Genomic DNA, 27,185 nt, shown 5'->3' with positions numbered 1-27,185 from the left:
TCAAGTTTGAAACGGCGTTTGCGATTAGTCGGCATCATCATAACAAATGGCAGCCCCGTGGAGCATGGCATAAATTATAAGCAGGTAATATACACTGGATTCTACCGACCGCAAAATGGCTGTTTAGTCAGTCAAGGTTGTTAAAAACTTCCATCGTCATACTGGATTCTCTAACGTTACGGTACTCAAATTGCAACGAGTACCCAAATTGCACCTTTTTAGCGAAAATAGCAGCGGAAATCTTACAAGATTTCCTAGAGACTAAACAATTTGTATTTTTATAATTTGATACTATGCACATCTTTCAACATAGGTAAAAATATTTATGTATGCACAAATTGTTCATAGTATTAATCAACAGATGACGTGTTTACTGAAAAAGCAAAATCTATTGAAACGTCACCATGCGACGTCATCAAAACGTCATCTTTTTAAAATGAGCTAATGGCAGATTTTACAATAAGAAGGAATTATTGTTTTTTGTATCCATCAAAAAAGCAATTGCTGAAACTGTGAAACAGACTGTGTAATGGAGTAATGCATTATGTTATTGAATAAAATGTGTCTTTCTGAGTAAATAAAAATAAAAATTACTCTGTGTTTGTGTTTTATGTTAGAATTAGAGGGTTTTCAATTTCAAAATATTGGACATGGAATAGACATCATGACCTACTTTACTGACATCCAGCTTATTTGGAGTGGAATTTTGAAGTATTATTTATAAGTGGAGCCTAATAACATGGACTTATATTTTAATAAAAAGTCTTCTTTTGTGTTTTAATCATAACTTTAAGGCAGATTTTTATTGGTAAAGGCTAAAAAAGGTAATTTAATAATATTGTTGCTAACGTCACGTCTTTTCCGTCCATTGTGGTATGTCACGATCGCAATTTTCTTGTTAGTTCTCAGACAGCCCATTGTAGTTATTTTTATCCCGGGTTTTATAAATAATTGAAAATAGCAATCATATTAAATTTGGATGACGTAAGGGGGTCAAAGGACTTGAGGAATCAATATCATTGGCTGTTTTATTTTTTGCGAACGTTACTGTTCGAGGTTTCCGTCCAAATCAGTGTCACGTGAGCAACATATATTTATATCTGTAACTCTCCTGTATAGGAGTTACGATATCGCCCTTTGCAGAAATAGATTCGGAGTCAGTTCCTTCACATGATTGGGAAGCAAAGAACAGGGGCGTAGCTAGGCCAAACTGATGTGTACGCAATGCCGGGGAAAGAAGTCATACGGCGAGGGGTTTGGGGGCCGCTCAAGTCCCACAGAAGCTCTAGAGTACGTAAATGGTGCAAAATCCTGCATTCTCGCGATTTCCTGGAACTGAAAATGACCTCACAGAAATCTTATTTTCATGAGTAACATGTCAACTTTTGAAAATAATTAAATTTGAAAAAAAACCAAAAAAATAGAGAAAAAAAAAATTTCTATAATGTGTAGTGGTTAGAGCTTATTTATAAATTTAGGTAACAATTAAAATATATAGTGCCACCACCATATATTTGAATTGTTACCCAATTAGTCTCAACCCACTATACATTCACTGAGAAAATCCAAATTTCTAAGTCTTAAAGGGTATTTTTTTTTATTGAGAAAATACATAAATAAATGGAATCACATTTCTCTGTTTTATTTTATAAGAGAACAAGCAGTCTTTCTTTTAGGTTTAATTCTCAAAGTTAGTTCTGAAAGTCAATGACCATTTCCTTTCCAGTTATCCAAAACCGACCGTGTCTGTTGAAATTTGTTTTTCATGGTATATGTTCAATAGAACAAGCCCAGATAAACGAATCGATTTCATTGTATTTCTTTAGTCGTCTCATGGTACTGAAAGAGTGTTCTATCGTTGTCGTCCAGACCGACATACATGCATATTATATGTTAAGTATTTTAAAGATTCCCGTGTATAAATCCTTGTTTAAAACATCATAGTTTGGAAACCTTTAACTATACATTTGTATATAAATACTTTTGAAGTCCCAAAATCTACAAGGAAAACTTTTTTTAAGCTTCAAAACTAAATCCGAGTTATTTTTATCAACTTCCAAAAACGAGTCTTTTATTTTTACAAAGCAAGGAAAACAAGCACTTTAAATTTTGCACATGGAGAATAAGCACTTTTAATCTCGAGACACGTAAAATTAAATGAACGAGGCACCCATCTTGCACGACCGAACATAAAATAACAAAGCAAAAAACACGTTGATCGTAAAAAAAAAAAAAACGGCGAATAGGTTGCAAAAGTATTACCCTTATATTAATAGAACATCACGTTTTATTTCATCAGTCATTTTGAAATCTTCAGAAAAGATGTCAGGGTAAGTAGGCATAGTAGACGCACTTATTGTATTCTGAAACCCCGAGGACTCAGCTGTTTTAATTGTTTGCATCAGCAGCACAATCACGATGCTGGTCCCGAAAATGTAAAGAGAAAACTAGTTTCCGGAACGGAATATAGTTACAAAGTGACTTAACATATTTTTATAACACTTTATAATTAATTCTATTACTTAAGTTTTATTCTAACTAGATTTACCATATTTTTATTTTTGACAAATTTTCGATGTGTACGCAACTGCGTTTTTGCGTACGGGTTGCTACGCGCCTGCTTAGAAGGTAAGTTGTATGTAATATCGTTACAAGAGGACCTTAAATGTATTCCGTCCATCAAAAAGACGTTCGCAACAAAACATAATGACATGATAGTAGATGTTGCTAATGTTACTATTACGAATTGGTTTCTTGTGTATTCATTTGATATAAAGTACACCTGCAAATGACATTCTGTATATTTAGAAATTCTAAACCAGACTGTACAATTTTATTACTCCAGGCATATTTTAAACATCACTGTGTGCATACATTTTAACTTTTAAAGATGTTGTTGCTCATGTGACATGTCCAAATGTCGCTAACGTTACTAATTTTTTGGTTTCTTGTGTATTCATTTGATATAAAGTACACCTGCAAATGACATTCTGTATATTTAGAAATTCTAAACCAGACTGTACAATTTTATTACTCCAGGCATATATTAAACATCACTGTGTGCATACATTTAACTTTTAAAGATGTTGTTGCTCATGTGACATGTCCAAATGTCGCTAACGTTACTCATTTTTGTCTCCGTCACATTAGCAACATGAAAGTAGGAGACAGAACACAATACTGTAAAATCTGCCTAATACATGTAAGTTTCCTTTTCTTAAAAAACGAATATCCAATTGTTCAAAATATTTGAAAAAAAAACAAAAGCTCTGTCATGTCTGTTATTATACTTTTGACGATGCGAATTTAAGCATGGATGCAATTTGGGTACTCCTCATTTCAGAATCATTGATGGTTTGGAGGTCAGTTTAGACCAATTTTTCTACGATTCCATATTGATTCAAAATTAAATTGGTGAAACCATATAATGAATAATGATACATCTACAAAATAAACATATAATGAAAACTTTTGTCTGAAGTATAAATAAACGTAGGTTAAAAAACTGTCAAAATAGGTGCAATTTGGGTACCCTGACGTCATGACCTTATAGTAGTTCTCACGTCGTGCACCAATAACTCCCAAGTTCCGCCCACAAGAAAAATTCCACCATCTGACAGCTACATCTCTGAGATAAAATTTCCGACCCGGATTATTTTTATATCCCGACGGGGGCATAAAGCTTTACTCTTGTCCGTCTGTATGCACGTATGCAATTGGTTTCCCAACTCTAACTTTGCCTCAACCAAATGTTATCGAAACTTGTTCAGAAGATGTGGTATGAGAGTTAATTAAGGCACATACAGGCAAAAACGACTCCTATTAATTTTCATTCTATCCAAGGACAATCATTCAATTGAATCTTTTACCAGTTACTGCTGTTAAATGCACCACAGTAATTGAAGTCTTCAGAGTATACAATTACATGGTGTAGTATTGGCCTTCAGCATGTAATTGTAACAACTTGTAAATTTATACATGTAGGTTTATCTTATATGTATATGTCACAATATGTAAAAGGGGGGTCTCATTGGGGGTTCCGATCCTGGATCCCGCTTATTGTTTTGTCAGATTCCCGTATCCTGCTTACACTATGTACATTTTGTACGTAAGTAATTCTCATTTTTTTTGTGGTCATTTCCCTGGTCCTGCTAGACCTCATTTCCCATTTTCACAACAATAATTTGACTTTCACATTACACGCTTACAAAAAATTGGCAATAGCCTAGTCAATTTAGCTCTAAAATCACTCAACCTCCAACTAATTGCAACACAAGCTTAATTTTTAGTGCAAATTATAATTTAGACTTGTACTAACAACATACTAAAACTATACATTGATATAAATTGCGGAAAAGGTTATTTTGGGTGAAATATGTGGTTTGTAGAGAAAAAATGCTGAAAACTGGAAAAGAAGAAAAAATATTATTTATTGTTGCATTTTTAGACCTAAAGCTTGAGGAAGACAGGAAACCTTATCTTAATAAACTATTATGTTGACCCTTAGCTATTATTATTCATATTGAAGTAATTTTGAGGTGAAAAGAGTGTTTTTTAGTGAAAAAACGTCGAAAACTGGAAACGCAGAAAATCTCCGTTGTTAATGGTTAATATTTATGAAGTTTGATCTATATAGAAAAAAGAACATACTATTTTATGTTTATTTTGTGAAAAATCTTGGCTATTGGTGGTTAAAACTTTCGAATTGGGATATGAATAGAAAATACTATCTGATGTTTATCTTAAGAAGTCCTATAGAAAATTTTTAAATGTAATTCTTGGATAAATATGATTTGTTCAGAAAAATTGAGAAAATGGAAATAAAAGCTCGGTTATTCGTGGTTATTCATGGTTAAAACTTTTAACATAGAATCTTTATAGACAGACTTTATTATCTTATGTTTATATGCATATGCATTCCTCTTGTTATCGATATAATAATAACCAATTTGTTGTGTGAAATATTTTGTTTTACGAACTAATTACAAAATAAGAATTTGTTCATAGTACATGGATGCCCCACTGCACTATCATTTTATATGTCCAGTGGACCGTGTAATTTGGCATAAATTTAGAAAGATCATATCACAGGGAGCATGTGTATTGAGTTTCAAGTTGATTGACTTCAACTTCATCAAAAACTACCTTGACCAAAAACTTTAATAGAAGCAGGACAGACGGGCGAACGAATGAACGGACGCACAGACTGAAAAACATAATATCCCTAAGTGAGGGGCATAACAAATGAAAATTTAAAAATCTTGGTTTAATACTTCCAGCTTGATTTTTAAAAACATAAAATTGAGAATGGAAACAGGAAATGTGTCAAAGAGAAAACAAGGCCCCTATACTGTTAAGATAGATATAAAACCAGGGTAATCCTTCATTTTGTACATAGGATAACAAGTCAGGAATGTAATCATCCATTCGTTAGGTGTGTTTTAGCTTTTGATTTTGCCAATTTCTGATGGATTTTCAGTTTAGAATTTTCCACAGAGTTCGTTATTTTTGTTATCTTACTTTTTTTTGACAGTTACGGTCGAATTGGTGGTTTCCATTTTTTTTTTTTTTAAATATTCAAATCCTATTTATATTTCATGCTATTTTGCACAATCTAACATATTTACATTGTATTAAGAAAAGACATATTTATTGAACATTTTGTATCTATAAAATTTAATCAAAATGACTCTTTTGGTTTAGCGTAGCATGCGTATAACATGTTATTTTTGTCATTTTTCAATGTGTGTTTTCGGACCCGCCAGTATAGGGCATATATGCAAATAACACCAAAATGAAATTCATCTATGTTTGTTTAGTTGAACAACAATTTTAGTTTTACGATTTTAAGAGCTTGTCTCACAGAACATGCAGAAAACCATGCAAAATTTGAAAAATCGTCCAGGAGGTTGGTTAAAACTTTTCCAGCTAATGAAGTTTTTGCATATCCTAGGTTCAATGGAAACCAGAAAATATATTTTAGACTTCTCCGAATTGTGTCTATTTTTAGTAACAAGCTTATTTGCATAATTGGATAAAATTAGTCAAAAATTCCTTCAAATATATGTTTATTTGAAAGTACCTTAAAAGTCACCAAATTAGTTCTATTGGGTTTCTAGCCATTCATATTGTGAAAATATATTCAAAAAAACATAAAATTATGCATTTATAAAGCATTTTCTATTTTTTTGCACACTTTTAAAAAGGGTGCTCTCTTTAATGCCTTATTTTTGTATATGTCAATTACTGGCCAAGTTCAAGTCACTGGTTTTCGAAAAGGTGAAGGCAGAAATACATGAACTAATAATTACCTAAGCTCTTTGAGTGGCATAAAGATACATCTCCAGTGTTCTCCCCAGAAATTTTGGATAGCATCACATTTTGCGTAAAAAAAAAATAACTGTATTTTTTTTATGTCATTTAACGCGTCGCGTTGATGCTCTATTTCCTTTATATGTTTTAGTTTATATTGTTCAATTCATAACTGAGAATACAATTAAACTATAACCACAAAAACAGTTGTTTCAGTTTATGTTTTCTTTATTCATTTATAGTTTAAGACACAAAACAGTTAGTTTCTGAAGATGAAAGTGAATAAGTGATGATAGAGAGAACCTACCCAAAATAAGAATTATGCTATTCATGGTAGATATTAGATGTGTTGATCTTGCTTTTGTGAATATACAATGAGAATTATAAGCCAGAATGGAAGTGACAATTCATAGAATAGTACAAAGACAATGATATGGCTACTTTTGCTGAAAACTGAAAGTTGATAAGTTTTTGCCGAGTCAGCTGGTATCAATGATTTTATGAACTATGAATCTATAATCATGATAATGATTTGAATGTCATTATGGGCTATTAAAAAGAAACGTAAAGGATTCAGTGTCTTATTGTATAAAAACAAACAAAAAAAGCTAAATAAATTTTTACTTTTCATGGAAGACATGCTTCGTACTAGGGATATTGTTTGTTCAGACGTTACCACACTATTCATGTGAAAATTAAAGCACACATCATGAGGAAACACTTAATTTAACTTATATTATTGTGATAACTTGAAATTAAACGCTTGATATTCATCCTGATAAAGTCAGAAACAGAAAATAAAATGCCGTTAATTTTTTTTGTGGCAATTATCTGATTTGTATTTTGGTTTTGTAGAAAATATTAGGTAAAATGAAATTGAAAGTAGAAATACTTTTACGCTTGCACGTCTGGATATTTTTTCGGTTGTATGAATAAAGTTGCATGTATTTCATTGATAAATTAATGCAATTGGACTGGAGTACATGATGTTGCTGCACAGATAACTGACGTCATTGTTTATTATCTTTTTTCAAAAAGATTATGCAGTAAGATTAAAGGTAAAAATGTACAAACTGCCTCAAATTATATGCTTATATCATGAGTACCAAAACAAGTTTTGTTCTCAATAGACGTTGGGAAATTTAAGCATCAATATAACCACATGCAAAAATTGTTTTATAGGAATTGTGTTGTTAGTACGGAAAATGAACCGTAACATGGTTTGAGGTTTGTAGGTCCTAATGTCCGCCAATTATTATAGGGAAAACGGTACTATTTATTCTGCCATAGGCGACAATACTAACAATTCCTAAATTTACCACTTTTTATAATAAAAACGTGGATAAAACAATTATGTGTGGTTTTAGTACTTTATTACTCTATTTTAAAAATTGAAGGCGAATAGTATCATGACCAATTTCCAACGGAGCTTGTTAATGTTATCCATGCCCACCGTCATTTTACACCAAATTTATGAAATATTGGAAGCCTTTTCAAATTATCCTCTAGAAAATGTTTCAATAGGTTTTAAAATCTATATTGTAAATTTACACACTGCAGTTATTCATAGATAAATAAAAAAAATATATTGTACCCTTACATCCAATCACAGCGCTCTTATGTTGACTTCCTTCACCTGTCGGGTACACAAAAGGCCAACCTAATGCTGGGAAAATGTAATACTACCGTTTTCCCTATATACGAAGTCGACATTAGTTTACCGATGTTTAAATATCGTAAATCGATTTTATTAATTCAACTGAAAAAAAGTACATGGAACAATAGAAACTGAAGACATCAACTGCCATTAATTGACATTATCAAAAAAAAAAAAAAAAAAACCAGATCAGACAACTATACTGGTATTTATAGATCTTAGAAATGCGAAAACATGTCACTAGTACATAAATGTAAGTTGAGACACAAACATAACCTAGCGGTAAAGATAATGTTGTTTAGATTCAGATTTTGGTGTAAAATTAAATCAAAATCAAATTTTACATTATTTTTAGCTAAACATGGCTACCCAAGCACCAACTCCCATACAAAGTGCAATCCCGGCTGAATTGGAAAGAGAACTACGTGAAATACAAACTTCGTCACATACAGGTAAGAATATTTCAGTCATTGTCATATCAAATATAATATTAACATATGTATTAGTATTTTTCTCACCAGTGGCCCTTCAAATGAATGCTCATAAAATTAACCGAATCAGTTTTATAAATAAACCATGGTTCACTAAAAGAGAGGGTGTTTCTAAGCTATAATCTCTGCAAAGTGCGACAACCATCAGATAAGGTGTTGCAAAGAAACATCCTAGAGTTTGAAAGACCATTGATAATCTGTTGTTCGGTTTTTGGTGGAAGAAGACTTGAAGTCTTCTGAAGACCTATGGTGCCGACTTTAAAATAATTGAACCTCCGTATGCCGCATCCGTTTCTGTGCATTACAATTTCATAACAACTTCCAATTCTTGACACCGATTTTTACACATGATTAAGCATCTGAATCATTTAATATGTAAATTAGGATTGAAAAACAATCACTATCGTAAATATGTACCCTTTTATTTATGTAAATTATTAGATTTCATCTCATCTAAATGAACTTTGTTTGTTTACTTATAACCGGATGTTTTTAATGTAGATATTTGTAGTACGCATGCGTGAATTTGGTATCGGGTCGACTCGCCCTGTTAACATGTTCGCCCTTGGTCTGTTCGTCCTGAGTTCTTTCAACCATATAGGACGTTTGCCCTGTGTTCATTTTCTTCACTCTTATCAAGGACGTTTTATAATACGTCCTTGCATTTATTAAAAATATTATTATTAAGGGTATCGTTAAAAAAACCTCTAAAACACGATTTAGTGAAAATCATCTGTTCCTTATTTTGTTCCCAAGGTAAAACAATCGTGTTCAGCCAACAAATTCTGTGTTTCTCATGATCAAATAAATAATCCAATCAATAAAGTTTCCTCTGAAGATTATTCTAACATGCTAGATTTTGAACTTTGTTGTTTTCATCTAGTTGTAAAATCGTGAACAGCTTGAGGATAAAAGCATGGCTGATTGACAAAATTGACAAAATTCAATGATACCATAAAGATATTAAAGCGCAATGTACTATTCTTTTTTTTTCACAAAGACCAACAAACAGGTTATCCCTCATTTGGAGTGTTGTTCCAAACCTGTAAAAGGTCCATCTTTGTGCATAATTCAAAATTGGAAATTTCAACAAGCATCATATATTCTTACACAAGAATATAAACCCTAGTCTGCTAGCTACATGTTCATCTTTTCTACTGATTATACGACCGCAAAAATTAAAAATTTTTTGGTCGTATATTGGTATCACGTTGGCGTCGTCGTCGTCGTCGTCGTCGTTGTCCGAATACTTTTAGTTTTCGCACTCTAACTTTAGTAAAAGTGAATAAGATAAGATAAGATAAGATAATTTTATTAACCAATCATGGTGCCCAAAATTTGAGCTATACAATCAAATGAATTACAAAATAAAGCACAGAAAATGATTAGAATGATTAAAGTACATTTAAACAAAAAACCACATGAATACACATTTACACTAATTAACCTGATATAAATCAAGTTATTGACAAAACATAGTTATGGGTGCCACTGTGACCTGAAGAAATTACATAAATCTTTATAGTTCTAGGTCTATGGGAGACAACTCCTGATCAATTTTATTTCCTATATATATATATATATCTATAAATATTTTTTCTTCTATTTTTTTTTTCTTTTTCAAACAACAATATTTTCTATAATTTTGTTTCGTTCTTCAAAAAGGGAGTGTAATAAATTAGATAAGTTTGAAGTAACAAACAAATCTTCAGATGAAAGAATCCAAACAAATTTCATTTCATCAGATAATCTTGAAAAATTTTTGAATTTTGAATTTAAATTAGATAGATGTTGAGATCGAGTATCTTTTAGAACAGGACATTTTAAAAGAAAATGTAGTTCGTCTTCAACTGCGTTCTTACATAGCTTACACTTTCTGTCTTCAGCTTTAATTCCAATATACCTCCCTCTTTCGATTTCAAGATCATGACAGCTAGTTCTAAATCTTGTGATTATTTGCCTGTCTTTTTTTGAATTCATTTTTAAATATGGTTCAAACATAAAAATATTTTTAAATTTTCTGTAAGTTCTTAATTTATTACCAGATTGTAAATTAGTACACTTCCCAGAATTGCTTTCTAAACTAGCTAACCAGCTTTCTTTAAATTTAATAGTTAAAGATGTTTTTACTTTTTTTAGAATATGGTTTTGTTTAAAGTTTGACTGGTTAACAAATAGATATTCTAAGTCTAGAAATTTAAATATATGTTTAATGCTTCCTATCCAAGATTCCTGGTTATGTTTGTCCATAGAATGAGATAGATTTATGGCTTCCCTTAGAATAATATTTGAAGGTTCATTGGAAATCTTTAACACAAGTTTTATGACCACAAAAGGAAGGTTGGTATTGATTTTGGGAGTTTTGGTCCCAACATTTCAGGAATTAGGGGCCAAAAAGGGCCCAAATAAGCATTTTCTTGGTTTTCGCACTATAACTTTAGTTTACGTAAATAGAAATCTATGAAATTTTGACACAAGGTTTATAACCACAAAAGGAAGGTTGGGATTGATTTTGGGAGTTTTAGTTAAAACAGTTTTGGAATTAGGGGCCAAAAAAGGGCCCAAATAAGCATTATTCTTCGTTTTCGCACCATAACTTTAGTATAAGTATATAGAAATCTATGAAATTTAAACACAAGGTTTATGATCACCAAAGGAAGGTTGGGTTTGATTTTGGAATAAGGGGCTTAAAGGGTCCAAAATTGAACTTTGTTTGATTTCATCAAAAATTGAATAATTGGGGTTCTTTGATATGCCGAATCTAACTGTGTATGTAGATTCTTAATTTTTGGTCCCGTTTTCAAATTGGTCTACATTAAGGTCCAAAGGGTCCAAAATTAAACTTAGTTTGATTTTAACAAAAATTGAATCCTTGGGGTTCTTTGATATGCTGAATCTAAAAATGTACTTAGATTTTTGATTATTGGCCCAGTTTTCAAGTTGGTCCAAATCGGGGTCCAAAATTAAACTTTGTTTGCTTTCATCAAAAATTGAATAATTGGGGTTCTTTGATATGCCAAATCTAACTGTGTATGTAGATTCTTAATTTTTAGTCCCGTTTTCAATTTGGTCTACATTAAAGTCCAAAGGGTCCAAAATTAAACTAAGTTTCAATTTAACAAAAATTGAATTCTTGGGATTTTTTATGCCCCACCTACGATAGTAGAGGGGCATTATGTTTTCTGGTCTGTGCGTCCGTTCGTTCGTTCGTCCGTTCGTTCGTTCGTTCGTCCGTCTGTCCCGCTCCAGGTTAAAGTTTTTGGTCAAGGTAGTTTTTGATGAAGTTGAAGTCCAATCGACTTCAAACTTAGTACACATGTTCCCTATGATATGATCTTTCTAATTTTAATGCCAAATTAGAGTTTTTACCCCAATTTCACGGTCCACTGAACATGGAAAATGATAGTGCGAGTGGGGCATTCGTGTACTGAGGACACATTCTTGTTTATATGCTGAATCTAAACATGTACTTAGATTTTTGATTATGGGCCCAGTTTTCAAGTTGGTTCAAATCAGGATCCAAAATTATTATATTAAGTATTGTGCAATAGCAAGAAATTTTCAATTGCACAGTATTCAGCAATAGCAAGAAATCTTCAATTGCACAGTATTGTGCAATAGCAAGAAATTTTCAATTGCACAGTATTGTGCAATAGCAAGAAATCTTCAATTGGACAGTATTGTGCAATAGCAAATATTTACAATTGCACAGTATTGCACAATAGCAAGAAATATCTAATTGCACACTATTGTGCAATAGCAAGAAATTTTCAATTGATTGGAGTTATCTTTCTTTGTCCAGAATAGTAGTTGAATCAACTTAAATCATTGTTTTATGCAATAAACAATGTATATTCACTTCTTCAAACATTTTTTTGAGAGGATTAATATTCAACAGCATCGTGAATTGCTCAAAGGCAAACAAAATATTTAAGTTCATTAGACCACATTCATTCTGTGTCCGAAACCTATGCTGTGTCAACTATTTAATCACAATCCAAATTTAGAGCTGAATCCAGCATGAATGTTGTGTTCATACTTGCCCCAACCGTTCAGGGTTCAACCTCTGCGGAGCATCTGGTTTAATAACTAGAATCATGCAAACAGACTTAAGAAAAAGGCATGTAAGCTCTTCATACAAATATGACACTTTTTCTAGACAATCCAGATCGTGCAAATTACTTCGCTAAAAATTGTAACCTTTAAAATTGTTGTCGCGCACTAAAAACCCCCATGGGAACTTTCAAAAGTTGGCAGGTATGTAACAAGTCTTACAATTTTATGCCCCATTTATGTCCGTCCTGCTTCAGGTGAAAGTTTATGGTTGAGGTAGTTTTTGATGAAGTTGAAATCCAATCAACTTGAAACTTAGTACACATGTGTTTCTTATGATATATATGATCTTTCTAATTTTACTGCCAAATTAAAGATGGTACCTAATTTTCACGGTCCATTGAACATAGAAAATGATTGTACGGATGGGAAATCCATGTACTTATGACACATTCTTGTTTGAAGAAAAAAAATGACGTCATAACGATAATGGAACAAAGCAGGCTGGGTTATTGGGGCTGTTTTTATGGTAATTCAAGTAACCTTTTATTCACCTTCTTCCACTTCAGAGCTATCAGCTCTTTGATTTTTGCTTTGTGTTTATTTTGGATTTGGTACTTGCGCCCTTAGTTTTTAGTGTTAATTCATATTATGTAATTTTCTATCTCAGGTGAAAAATTATCAAAAAAAAATATCAATGGAAAAATACACAAAAAATACGATAACTGATGATGACATGTCAAACTTCGACTCAAAAAAAATTCAAACTTGTATTACTGACATCCATTGATTGTGTACTCTGCATTGACAATCATACCCCATTTCCTTATTTACATAATTATGAAGCAGTTGTGTGGATCATTTTGACCTTAAGATAAAGAATATAGATAATCATTATTCACATTAAAAACTATTTGAAAGCAAAATAAAATTTAAAAAAATACATATTTTACTTTGCTTTGAAAAAACAATTACCAAATTTAACAGAATAAACTGTGCACATAATTACATTTATATTCCTATAATTGCTATAAATCAAATTAAGCTACATCCTTCTAAGATATAGAAATGTATATACTAACAAAAACGTGATTAAATATGCATAATTATTTCTTTAGGTCCACCAGGAGACTTAGATGACAACAAGAAAAGATGGCTGGTTGTTGGAATTTGTTTGCACAATATTTTATCACCATCTTTAAGAAAATATGTGGACCCAGTTGTTAAAAAGCTTTACAACGCACTCAAGAGCTCTGATCAGATCGACATTCAAACACAGACAAAATACCTACGAAAATATGGTGCGGCAAATTTCAACCTCAATTATGAGGCAATCAATAACAACAAGGCAACTCGTGGTTTTCATTCAGTTCCCTATGATTACAAAGTACAGAATGCTGTTGATTTGTCAAAGGTGTTCCTTCAGACACACATGTCCCATTATACAGCGTTTGATGAAACTTGTGATTCTTCGGCTTTGCTTGGGATTATTATCAAGATAGACATGTTTCCCTTATTTGTTCAGACGGCTGCAAATGATGTAAGTATATACCAAATGTCTGGGAAATTATAATGATATAGTATAAGGTCTTTTCCGTTTTCTGTTAATATGTGTACCAACAATTCATCCATAATGCGACAACACAATCTGTATACACAGGTCTGGTCTTGGCGACATCCTTCAATGCAAAGACTTTTTTCTTTTTGTGTAAATGATTTAGATGACGTCACCACATACCATCCTCAGCATGATCTACCTTCTCCCATTTTCGATAAGAACTAAAATGTGTACGTAGAACAAAAACTAAAGATCCATGATGTTGAGGTCAGATTTTCTTTAAATACAAAATTGGAAAAAATGCACATACATGTACAATGAGTAAATAAGATAAAAATTCCTGGAAAAAAACATTTAAAAAGCAAGATGCAAGGATATATTTTGAAGGGGTGTTTAACTACTTGCATTTTCATATAAATATGATAATTAAAAATAAAATATACATGGTTCATGTACCTGTTTTTGCATGTTCCTAGATGCTAAATCTACGCTCAATTAATATTTAATGAGCCACAACATTCATTTATTTTGATACGGGCTATGTATAAATAATCATCTGAGCATATTCAATTAATCCCTTTCTGAATAAATAACAATTAATTTGTTTCACTACATCCTCAACTATTTATTTGCATATATCTTTAGCAGTTTTGTTAAGTATCGATACGGATTTTCCAATTTGTAAATATTCCTAACTGGGTCAAAATCCAAACTCATACACATCTAAATGTCATAATTGACGCTAATGAAAAAATTCAAAGGAGAATTGTTAATCAGCATGACTTTTTGATACTCTTTGCTGTTGGTGGTTAATTATGATGAAATTTACAATACAAAGTGTACATTTCAAATTTTGTGTTAAAAATGTGAAGTAAAAAAACACTAGCAGCAATAGATTGAAAATTTATTGGAAATGTGCTTTGTTCGCAGGCTTGGGATTCTTCAATTTCAATAGAAAATACGTCGTTTTAATGTTTATCATATGTAAAATACGTGGTCGGTTTAAGTTTCGTTTAGAACTATTGACCTTCTCCTTACTATAAAAGTTCGATATTGTTTGGTATAAACATTTTGTAATTTTCAGCTGAAAATATGCTAACAAGTTTTAATTTACACACAACAGCAACATTTTGAAACTTTTGATTAATCCCTGTTAAACCAAATTTATAGTCAAGTAAATAATTCGTTGCATTAAACTTACGCCTTTTTCCTATCTGTTTAACGGATACATTTTGTAGACGATGCACATTTATCAAAAGCATAGGCATACCATGCAAATATTATTAGCTAGTACAGTGTGCTAGTGACCTAATAAGATATAAATGAGGTCAGTAAACTTCATATAGAGCGAAACTCCAATCCCCAAATGGAATTTACTGACCCCATATATACCGTATTAGGTTACTAGCACATTATTTAACGACTTTTGCTTACTGACTGTCTTTACATATGGTATTTATACTATAGGCCTATCAAAGTTATGAAGTCTGCAATACCATTAGTATTAAGAACCTTCTTCCATTAGTTTATACAAAAACAAATGCTACCAGTAAAAACTTGTTAGTTTTAAATGTGTTTCATGCATTTTTTTCAATCGTTTATCATTAATTTCTTCGTCTGTTAAAACCTTCAAGATTGTTCTCAACACTAGATTGTTTTTATAAAGGAGCGTAACACAACTACTAACCGTGTATTTAACACTTTCACTACTGATTTTATTTTTTCCGCGGGTTTCTGTGGCCGAGGCAAATTTGCACGCTCAGATTCCCCAGCCTGAATTAATTTCGTGAACGGTGCTTCAAGAAAAGTTGCAAATTGAATAACGTGCTGTAACTCGAGAACGCAGTTTCAGATCGCCTAAACAACTGATACAGAAGTTCAAAAGGTTGCTCTGTAAAAGATTTTCCTAGTGAATAAAAATTAAAACAAAAAATAATGTCTTTACAATGCTTGAAAGATCGATTTTTGCTTTTAGCTCAATGCTGCCAAAATGTCGACATTCGGATGTACTTTTTTACGTTAAAAATGTGTTTAAACGGATATAATTCAACAAATCATTATGACCGAGTCTTCTTATTTCTCTTATCACTCGTTTTTTGTCTTTTAAACATCGTTTATAGCAAAACCGAAGCTTTTTATCTCTCCTAAATTAACCGTTTGACTTTTCGTTTCCGACCGCCATTTTTATTGATGAAAAGACAACTCTGTCAATCGACGAACGACTACTCGTTTTCAAAGTGATAGATCATGAAACGATCATATACTCATATACGGATACCACGGATACTTTGTTGATATTGTACTGTATTAAAGAGTGTTATTAAACAAACAAGATATGTTTGTTGTTTCATTTCCCCTGGTAAACATAACAATACTTTATAAAAAAAAAAAAAAATCTGCTAAAAAAAAAAATTTTTGGTTCAATCAGACATATAAGTCTCTGGTTCAATTAGTCCATGCTGCATATTTTAGAAGAATAAAAAAGCAGAATATAGTTGGTCATGATTATCTTTTATAAGTAGATAAACAAAATGGATTAATTTTTTATCAGGGTCAACCATTATATATAAATATACAATTATTTTTGTAGTTGGTCTTTTTTTCAAAGGTTTGGTGGTTTTTTCAACTTCCTCTATTACCATGATTACCAATATGCAACAGCTTTGTTCTAGATTTTCTGATTATGTAATATGAAAAACTTTTAATCACTGAGTATATAAAATATATTAAATTACTATTTTAATTATGATAGATACTTTAGTTATCATATATATGCATGTACATTGTAATCATGTGAAGAATAATCACTTACACAATGAATTTCTACTCTCATTACATATGTACACATATCAGTCATATGTTTCATCCTTTCTTGATAATTCAGTGCATTTTCATTTTTCCCATATTAAGTCACAAAACTTTAGATTTTGATAAAAAATTAAGCAATATTTTCCCATTTATATAATCAGTATTACAATTAACTAAGAGAATTTGATAACTAAATTATGAACTTTCAACAATAAAATTTTAACAAACAACAAGAACAAATTAAATACAGCAAACTTGACTTCTCTCTTTATTGTTTCAGTTTGAAGGCATGTGTGTGAACTTATGTCTAGTAATGGCCTTACCCTGCTTACCCAGCACAAAATATCTATTTATCAATCCTTTTTACCAGCAAACAAGAAAACTGAAGAAATTTAAGGTTGGATGAATGGTAAATAATATGTAGGCATTACAAATTTAACTATGCCAAGTAAAATGAAATATACTTTTTTGAGCCATTGCAATGTTTTTTTGATAATATCAATAATACTAAATGTATTGGTCAGCCACCTCTGTTTGAAGGGTAGTGAACAATGGTAAAGGGGTAGTTTAACCTCTTATCTTGCTAACTGGCCATCATTTATTACACATTTAACTTGACCAATATATATATTATATTAACAAGATTGAGACATTTGTTTTGTTCTTCAGAGTTTCAACTAATGAAACAACAGGTTTAATATTACAGAAAGGATCAACATTATGTTCACGTAATCAAGTTTCATTTACTATGATGGTCAGAGAAATGAAGGTACCATAAAATATGGGTATACCTGTCCCTAATCATTGTACAAGAAAATATTGAGGTGACCATTATTGGATCTGTTAACCAATACAACTTAGTAAATGGTATGCTAGACCAAGAAATGCTTTCATTTCTGATTTGTAGCTCCAAGGCATTTTGTTGTCATTTGGCCTTTGCCTTTGTAGTGAATATGAAAATAGGGAGATGAGGTATGATTGACAATAAGACCACTATCCACCAAAGTTCAAATACAGTGGATGTAAGCAATTATAGGCAACCATATGGCCTTCATCAATGAGAAAATCCCATAATGTAAAGTCAGCTATAAAAGGCCCACCAGACATGAGAAATATTAAACAATTCGACTGAGAAAACTAACTGCCTATATATATAGCTACATGTTCTTGATTACAAAACAATTAATCTAAAATGAAAATGACAGACATGAACCAACAACAACCAGTGAACTACATGCTCCTGACTTGGGACAGGCACATAATGAGTGTGGCATGGTTAAACGTGTTTTTGAGCGCTCAACCTTTCCCCCTTATCTGGGATAGTGACATAACAGCACCTTTAAAAATCAGTGGAAAGCTTAAAGTTATCAGTTTTGTTGATTTAGAATGCATTCATGAAAAGGATTATCCATATAAAGTTGCCCTAAATGTGACACCTCCTTTTCAGTACCCATGACATGACTTAGCCAAATATTCCCACAAGGGGCAAATATATGTGTAGACTTTTTCAACACTACTAATCTCATTGTTTGTGCCACCAATTAATATTAACCTCCTGCTCCCCTTTGGCTTCCTCATTATTTGACTTATTATAGCCCTCACTGTCATCTTTCCCCTGCCCACCCTGACCAATTCTTAACCTTTCCTCATTAAGTAAGTAAGACCTCTTTTCCGGCATTAATAACATCAGTTTCACTGAACCTGCAAATTCTACATCAGTTTCGTCTGACGACATTTTCACACTGAAATACTAGCAGACGAAGTTGCACTTCCTAAACTGCTTTCAATTTCGTGCATTGTTCTCCCGTACATTCAAAGCCCTATCCGCTTATTTCACCCGATACTCAATCAAAGTGTATGTGTCACCCGAGTACCAGCTTTTCAAAGCCATATCTCTGTTCCCTCGAAATCGAGAAATTGTTTTTGCAGCAAAGCCATGAACGCGAAAAAAACTTACTTGTCTTGTTCCGATTTGTGGGGGGAATAAAAAGATCGCTATCATATTTATTTAAGATATATTGAACCATTTATTTTTATTGTATAGTTAAAACTACCTAAGAATAATAAAGGGCTTCATCAAAACACATAAAACAGCTGTACTTTCACTCCTCGTTATCGAGAGAAGCCATTTTGAAACCCCACATGACCTCAAAACGTGTTTCCGGTTCTAATTTTAGAAAATAAATTTTTCCGATTTGATTTATTTACCTTTCACGATGTTTTTAATGCTGTTGAAGAACTGAAATAATACCCTCAGATATCGTAGATTTTAATTGAAACATTGATTTCAACTGTTAAGAACGGCAAATAGCGTAAAATTGCGGCTTTTATTGGGACAATATTTATGTATCCTGAAGGATACACTCGCCCTGCGCATCGTGTATCCTCAAGGATACATCCGCCCTGCGCATTGTGTATCCTCAAGGATACACTCGCCGCGAAAGGGTTAAATAAGCCGTGGCGACTTATCTAATTGGGAGTAAACACGTGGCTTTTGACCAATATACATAAAAATGTATAGAAGGTACGATAATAATACATGTTTGTATTTCATATGTATTTCAGGTCAGATCTACGATACGGAATGAGTGGGCTCACTGTAATTTCACAATCTGGGATGATGTGAAATATGTTCAGTCACTAAAACTAATCGAAAATTTCATTTATCAACTTAATTTGAATGCAGCTGATCAAAAGAAAATTATTGAGGAATTAGATCAATGGAGAAAGAATGGTAATGATCTGTACCTTAGTTTTTTAATAGACATTTTTATCACTCATTAATTACTGTTAACCCTTTTATGGACCATTTCGCTATTAACATTATTAAAGAGAAAATTTCACACATGCATGTACTTATTTGATACAAGTTTAATGAAATTACTCTGATGTTGACTATTCACTTTTTTAAATATATCCCATTGAAGGTTGCAAATCACCATTAGATTTTATAGGCGCAGCCATTTTTTGAGCATAACATGGTATTCAGAATTCTTATCCTGATAGGTCGATATGTGCGCCCGTTATTTTTTTTTATTATTAGAGACTTTGTGAACTCTGCATTATACCAAAGGCCAAATAAATTATTTTCTTTAGCCTTAACGGAACTGAGGCGTCTTTTCAATGCTAGGATGAGACACATATTTTTAAGTGCAAAATTGTAAGGCATGGGAGATAAGTACAAATAACGCCAAGAAAAGCCTATATTTTTTGGACAAAAAAATACTGTCCTAATAAAAGGTTTTGTTTAAAAAAAAATCAACTTCCTAAAGTCTGTATCTCGAAAAAGGCTATCATTGTCGCCTATTGGGAAATTAATTGTTCATTTCAATCTGAAAATAGATAACAATAATTTGGATCACGACAAAATACTGCTAGGAAAGGGAGACAACTTTAATAATTTTCAGATAATGTTTGGTCCTGTCAGAAGTTGACAGATTCATGGGATAGAGGAAGTAATTATTTTTGACTTTCTAATTTCATCAAGCTCTTATCTCCAATGATTATCAATCAACCAATCAATTTGTCCGTATAGTGTGTTATCAGTCGTCTTGTTTTCATTTACCCCCATACCCATTCAGTTACTTTGTTTTGTTTCTTCTATGGTATTAGTGTTTATTGTTCTAGTTATTTATTATAATGAAACGAGATTTTACAAGAGTAACAGCACTGTAACTGATACAATCTATAGAGAAATCAAATAAAATCTAACTAAAACATGAGATAAAAATGAGTAAAGCTTTTAACCTATGATCGATATCAAGCACTCAATTAAACTTATCAAACAAGATATAAATTTAGAACATCAAAATATACATATTTATATAATCACTCTTTTCCGTTAACACATTTAGAATTGATATATTGGTACACAATATGTTAACGTACTACAATTACTCACAATTTCGTATATTAAAACATGTCGTAGGTTGTAACAATTATTACTCATTTGCATACTTACAATAGGAAAGAGTTTCTTGCAAGGTTATACCATTAGCTTTGAATTGGTCAATGAAATCAGACAGAAACTACAGGTACTTGTGGAATATGCTGAAACTATATCCAAGACTGCTGATAAAGAATTCGGAAAAGTACATGTAGGGCTGATAGATATAGGAGAAACTCTCAGACAGTATGACAAAAGAATATCAACTCTTGAAAATGTAAGTTACACACAAATAAGAACATACGCGCCATGACATGTTAGTGGTTTCAATCATAATGATTTCTTTATAGTTTTGTGCAGTTGGTTGTATGATCTCTTAAAAGGTCTGGGTACTTTTATTTTACCAAAGGCCAGTTAAATAAACAGAAACTATCATAATATAGTATAGATAATGACATATGACAGAATGTGTGACTACGGTTATCTTAACACACAATAGTTTAAACGAACACTGTACACTCTCACAAAACTGAAACTCGTATTTTAAGTGTCAAAATCAAATATTAAGTGCAAATGCTCATTTAACATTGTTTCTTTAGAAAAACTGGCAAATATTTCTGTCACTGTTAAACAAAGACCTTTCTTGTCATTTACCATACTTTCTGTCAACAAAATATAATTTTATTCTTTCTTGAAAGCTGTAAATCATAAACATGGTGATTCGTAATTTTGTGGATAAGAGGATATTATCATAGAACCGCGGTAATTATACATGTACACATAAGCGTTAGCTCGATTCTTTATATAACGTCATATCCGAAAAAAATTGGCGGGAAGATGCTCGAGAGGTAAACATGGTAAAAAAGGAATTTCCAAAATGGCAAATACCATTATGGTATTTGAGGCAAATTCACCGGCAGTGGTGAAAAACGGGAAAATTTGCTTGAAATGAAGAAGAAATGTTAGAGTATATGCGAAAAATACACTGGCTATCAACCAATCAAAATCTGGCTTTTTTTTATATTAGGTGTAATTACAACACCAAACATCTCGCATTGATTGTCAAATATGCTTAAAGCTGTCTATGCAAGGGCAGTGGCGGATCCAAAAATTTCTCTTAATCTGCCTCTGAAGGGAACCTCTTAGTTTTTTTTCGATTAAATCAACATTTTATCAACAATAAGTTTATTGAAAATGAACGTATCAATTATATTTCAAACTAAAAGTGATTTCGAACTAAAAGTGATACCATTTGTTCCGTCTGTAGTCACAAATTTAAACGTGTTATATGTCCACCTTTAAAATTTCTAACTTCTAAATTACCAGTTGTAACAAAACATCTTCTCAATCGTATGGCGTTTACATATCTCAAGAAATGCATTACCATGATTACAATCATCCTGCATTTTTTATATGGGCTCTATTTATACATGTAGGAATGTGCACCCAGCGCCAACAAAGGTGCCAACATAGTTATGAGGAAGAAAGAGCAAAATGTACATTTCATAAGTTCTAGGGTGCCAATAACGAATATGTCAACATAAACGACTTGTAAGTGATATATTGTTCATGGTTTTTGATTTCTTATTATCAGGAAAGTCATCCGATTTTCATATACCTTTCTTTTTATGCCCCACCTACGATAGTAGAGGGGCATTATGTTTTCTGGTCTGTGCGTCCGTCCGTCTGTTCATTCCGTCCGTCTGTCGCGCTTCTGGTTAAAGTTTTTGGTCAAGGTAGTTTTGGATGAAGTTTAAGTCCAATCAACTTGAAACTTAGTACACATGTTCCCTATGATATGATCTTTCTAAATTTAATGCCAAATTATAGTTTTGACCCTAATTTCATGGTCAATTGAACACAGAAAATTTTAGACCAAGTTTCAGGTTTAAGGTTTTGGTCATGGTAGTTTTTGATGAAGTTGAAGTCCAATCAACTTGAAACTTAGTATACATGTTCCCTATGATATGATCTTTCTAATTTTAATGCCAAATTAGAGTTTTTACCCCAATTTTATGGTCCACTAAATAAAGAAAATGATAGTGCGTGTGGGGCATCTGTGTACTATGGACACATTCTTGTTTGCATTATTTTTGAACGGTAGATGTTATTCTACACCTTTTTCTATATAACAAATATAGTCTTTGTTGAATTTGCACGTTTCAAAAAATTGGCAGAATGTATTTCTATTCCAATAATAAGTTGAATGACAAAAATATCCACATCCGAGGAAAAATCCAAATAAAAAGCTCAAACACATCAAACGAATGGCCAACAGCTGTCTATTCGTGACTTGGAACAGTCATTCAAAGGAATACTTAACATGAATAAACGTTTATCGTGTCCAGTACTACAGACACAATTTCACATAACATTTCTTTCCATATAAGATAATAACCATCTCTAGATGTTAACCAATTTTTTAGTTTCTTATAAGCTTTTGAAACCATGTAACCTGAAGTTTCCACAACATTTTATCAAAACACCAAATTAGAAAAATAAAAATGTTGCTTTGAAACACCAAAGATATATGTTCATATCTCAGTTATTTTTTTTACCGCAATCAAATGTAGGATTAATTTCTCATAACTGTCAAATTCAAGGGAAATTTTTTTCCGATCCTTTTTCGTATGTAACGAGATGTAAAGTACTATGATTTGGTGGTTTTACACCTGAAACATGACGATTCAGTTGATCACCTCATTTTTTCCCAGTGACCACGTTGCGGGCGGCTAAGAAATAATAGATGTTTTTCTGTCCTTACGTCCCTCTGTCAGTCTTGTCTTTTTAGAGCTTTCACGTGTACAGGTCTAGATCTTGTCAGATGTTTATAAAACTCATAAATTAAATGCATCTTGGAGGAGTGCTGATCAAATATTTAAATAAATAAATAAGAGTGATGCACCTTGGAAACATTGATCATAAAGAAAATTGCATCTCCTGCAATGTCATATTTACAATTCTCACCAGACTTTTATGAAACTTAAATCCTAGGTTTATTTTAGCAATGTCTTGGAGGAGTTTCAAAATAAATGCCGATCATTTATTTCTAAGAGATTTGCCGCTTTGAAATACTGATAATATTAAAAATTGCAATATAAGGGATGTCATGTGTACAATGATTGCCAGAGTTTTATGAAACTTATATCATAGGTTTATATCAGCTATGTCTTTGAGTTTGTAAATGAGAGCCGATCAAGATTTTTTAAAGAGTTATGACCATTGCACACAAGTGTAAAATGCTTTACTGATGTATAAAATTTAAATTACATGTTTTATACATGTAGTATCAATACCTCATACAAATTTACAAATTAGTGCCGACTATTTTTTTCGTAAAAGAATTATGTCCTTTAGATATATTGATTATACGGAAAATTGTGTTGTTAGTATTCTCATGTGAACCATTCATGCCAGAATTAAAAGAATTTTATAGGTGTATATCAGCAATGTCGTTGACACTTTCTCAAATAAATGCTGATGAAATATTTTTGCGAGTATAAGGATAACACTTCATAGGACTTTACCTATTCAATGACTATATTGAATGACAAACATACTTTCGTTTTTCTTAGTGATTTCTTAGTCGCCCGCATCTTTACAAAAGTTGTTGAATGTGCATCAGTGTATAGGCAACTATTTCAAACTCAGAAAAAAATTAACTAATTCAACATATATGATAAATAAAGGCAACAGTAGTATACCGCTGTTCAAAACTCATAAATCCATGGACAAAAAACAAAATCGGGGTAACAAACTAAAACCGAGGGAAACGCATTAAATATAAGACGAGAACAACGACACAACACTAAAATGTAACACATACAGAAACGGACCAAGCATCAGACAAAATCTCACGAGAATAACAAATATAACATCAAAACCAAATACATGAATTTGGGATAGACAAGTACCGTGACAAGTCTTATCGCAATGTGAAATTACACTCAAAAATAAGAGAAAACAAACGACGCAACGTTAAAATGTAACACACACAGAAACGAACAATAATATAACAATGGCCATATTCCTGACTTGGTACAGGACATTTTTAAAGGAAAAAATGGTGGGTTGAACCTGTTTTTGTGGCATGCCAAACCTCGCACTTTAATGGCTATGTTAAATATAACATTGAAATGACAACATAATATTACTGGACTACAATACAAATAAATAGGAGAACGTATTAGACAAAGACACACATGATTAATGGATAACAAAAAAAAACATCAGGTTTAAATTCATTACGCCAAAAACGTACCTCGTCCACACAAGACTTACCAGTGACACCCAGATATAAAAGAAAGTGAAAAAAAAGTACAAAGTTGTACAGCACTGAAGATCAAAAGTTGAAAAAGGTTGTGTCAAATACGGCTATGATAACTTCATTCCAGAGTAATGACAGATAGATACTATAACGGATAAGAAATACTTTACGTCCTTAGAAAATATTCTTCAAAATATCTGTGCTTGACATACAAATGTGTTAGTTTCTATATGGCATCAAGACTTTTCCAGAACATCAACAGAGGGAAAATGCGCTGATCATGCAACATTTTTCTTAGGAATCTCAATTAGGTATTTATCGTCATGAAGTGCATCTAAAATGTTTCTTTAATCTTTTTTCAGACAGTAGTTGCACAAGGAAAAGCATTAAAGGAGTATGGATCTTTTTATGGTATGTTTCATTGCAAAACAGCGATCCTGCAATTAACTTACTATTTATTGTAAATTAATACATGTACATGTAAATTAAAATTTCTTTGTATGATTGTTTAAATTGATTACCATATTTTGATCAAACTTAATCATGTTTAAAACTACAAACTGATCAAATGAAGGATCATATATTGAAATAAAACAAACCAACATATTGATAATGTTAACAGAATAAACTTAAAACTTGATAGGGTAACAAGATGTTTACGTTTTTACAATTCCTGAGTTATTTTACTACCGGTGTACTCTTCGCCATCGAGGGCATTCCCTGTCTTGTACAAAGAACTAATGTTTTAGCATGAAATACTCTTGCAGCTGTAGTGTCATAAATGTTAAATGCACCCGTAAAACAACAATGTTTGTTTTATTCCTACGCATGTCGATAAAAGTTTGAGATTTCCTAGAAAATACCAGGCTTTTGATTGAGCACTAGAAATGTCGTTTGAAGATTAAAGTCGCATACTTAATTCTACCACATGTTTACTTGATCGATGGCAATGCCGGTGGTTATAATTTTTTCATAGGGCTTAATAATTGAGGTAGTTAGAATTCGTGTGTTGACATACAATATCATTAATGTTATAATGTTCTGTAGTTTTACACATAAAAGCTGATTTTGAAGTTAATTCATTTAATCTTCAAGCTGTTTTGATCGACCGATTTCTGTTTGTTCTATATGCAAGAAGTTCAGGTATAAAGGGCTTTACATTCACCTTGTTTCTTCTTCTTTTTTTTTTATTATTTTTATCACTTTTTCTCTTTTCAGACTCTGATGTACACGAAATTAAGCTATGGAAGCAGGATAGTGAATATTTTATTAAAACAGACATAGTCCCAGATATAATAAGAATATTAGAAAACAAACATTGCGTGCTTTTGACTGGAGTGTCCGGAATAGGGAAAACACTGACTGCACAGACAATAGCATTGCAGCTATGTAATGAATATCAATATAGCATTGTGCCATGCATATCTATTCAAGATATCACAACACGCTATAAAGAAAATATTCGCCAGGTTTTTTTGTAGATAACATATGTGGAAAATATACAGCAAATATCAATATAATCGAAAATTGGAGGAACATTTCGAAAAGGGTACAAAGTATACTTGATAAGGGCATAACAAAAATCTTGGCCACTTGTCGAACCGATGTCTTCAAAGAAAAGATTTTTCAACGAGCATTTGATATATTCCATAAGAATGCGTACAATTTATCTGACAAATATTCACATAAGGACAAATTAGTCATTGCTAGCAAACACCTTGAACATTATGACAAAATATTACCAGATATTACAGATATTATAAACAAAAATAAGTTTTCCCCATTAATGTGCTTCCTTTGCTCTCGACACAAAAACTTTGATATGAATGAGTTTCTTAACAGTCCGTTCGATACATTTTGTAAAGAATGGAATAACCTGAAGTCCTTTGACACAGAGAAATTTTGTGCTTTATTACTATGTGTGATTTATAACGGAATAATTAATGATGGAATTTTTGATATTTCAAACAATTTAGAAAAAGATGAAAAAAAGAAACTAAAAGACATCTTTGAATGGTGCACTTTAAACCGTGGCACATCTCGATCAGCAATTCAAGCCAAAATGAATGCCTGTATTGACACTTATTTTAGAAAAGTCGACAAGGAATACACTGTTATACATGATAAAATGTTTGACTTTCTGTGTTCTTTCT

At 32.0% G+C, this 27,185-nt stretch overlaps 1 protein-coding gene across 1 annotated transcript; it reads left to right on the top strand.

Annotated features, from left to right (window-relative positions):
- Positions 1 to 26,513, top strand: LOC139498008 (uncharacterized). The gene is made up of 7 exons (XM_071286294.1): positions 1 to 84; positions 8,325 to 8,421; positions 13,632 to 14,053; positions 19,445 to 19,613; positions 20,846 to 21,042; positions 25,395 to 25,443; positions 26,251 to 26,513. Exons 2-7 carry the CDS (start codon positions 8,331 to 8,333, stop codon positions 26,511 to 26,513), a joined length of 1,191 nt encoding a protein of 396 aa, XP_071142395.1. The 5' UTR covers positions 1 to 84; positions 8,325 to 8,330.
- The last annotated feature ends 672 nt before the right edge of the window (positions 26,514 to 27,185 follow it).

Source organism: Mytilus edulis, chromosome 12, assembly GCF_963676685.1.
Source record: "Mytilus edulis chromosome 12, xbMytEdul2.2, whole genome shotgun sequence".
Classification (NCBI taxonomy): Eukaryota; Metazoa; Mollusca; class Bivalvia; order Mytilida; family Mytilidae; genus Mytilus; species Mytilus edulis.
Note: the sequence above shows the minus strand (reverse complement) of the source record. Positions and strands in the feature narration are given on the sequence as shown.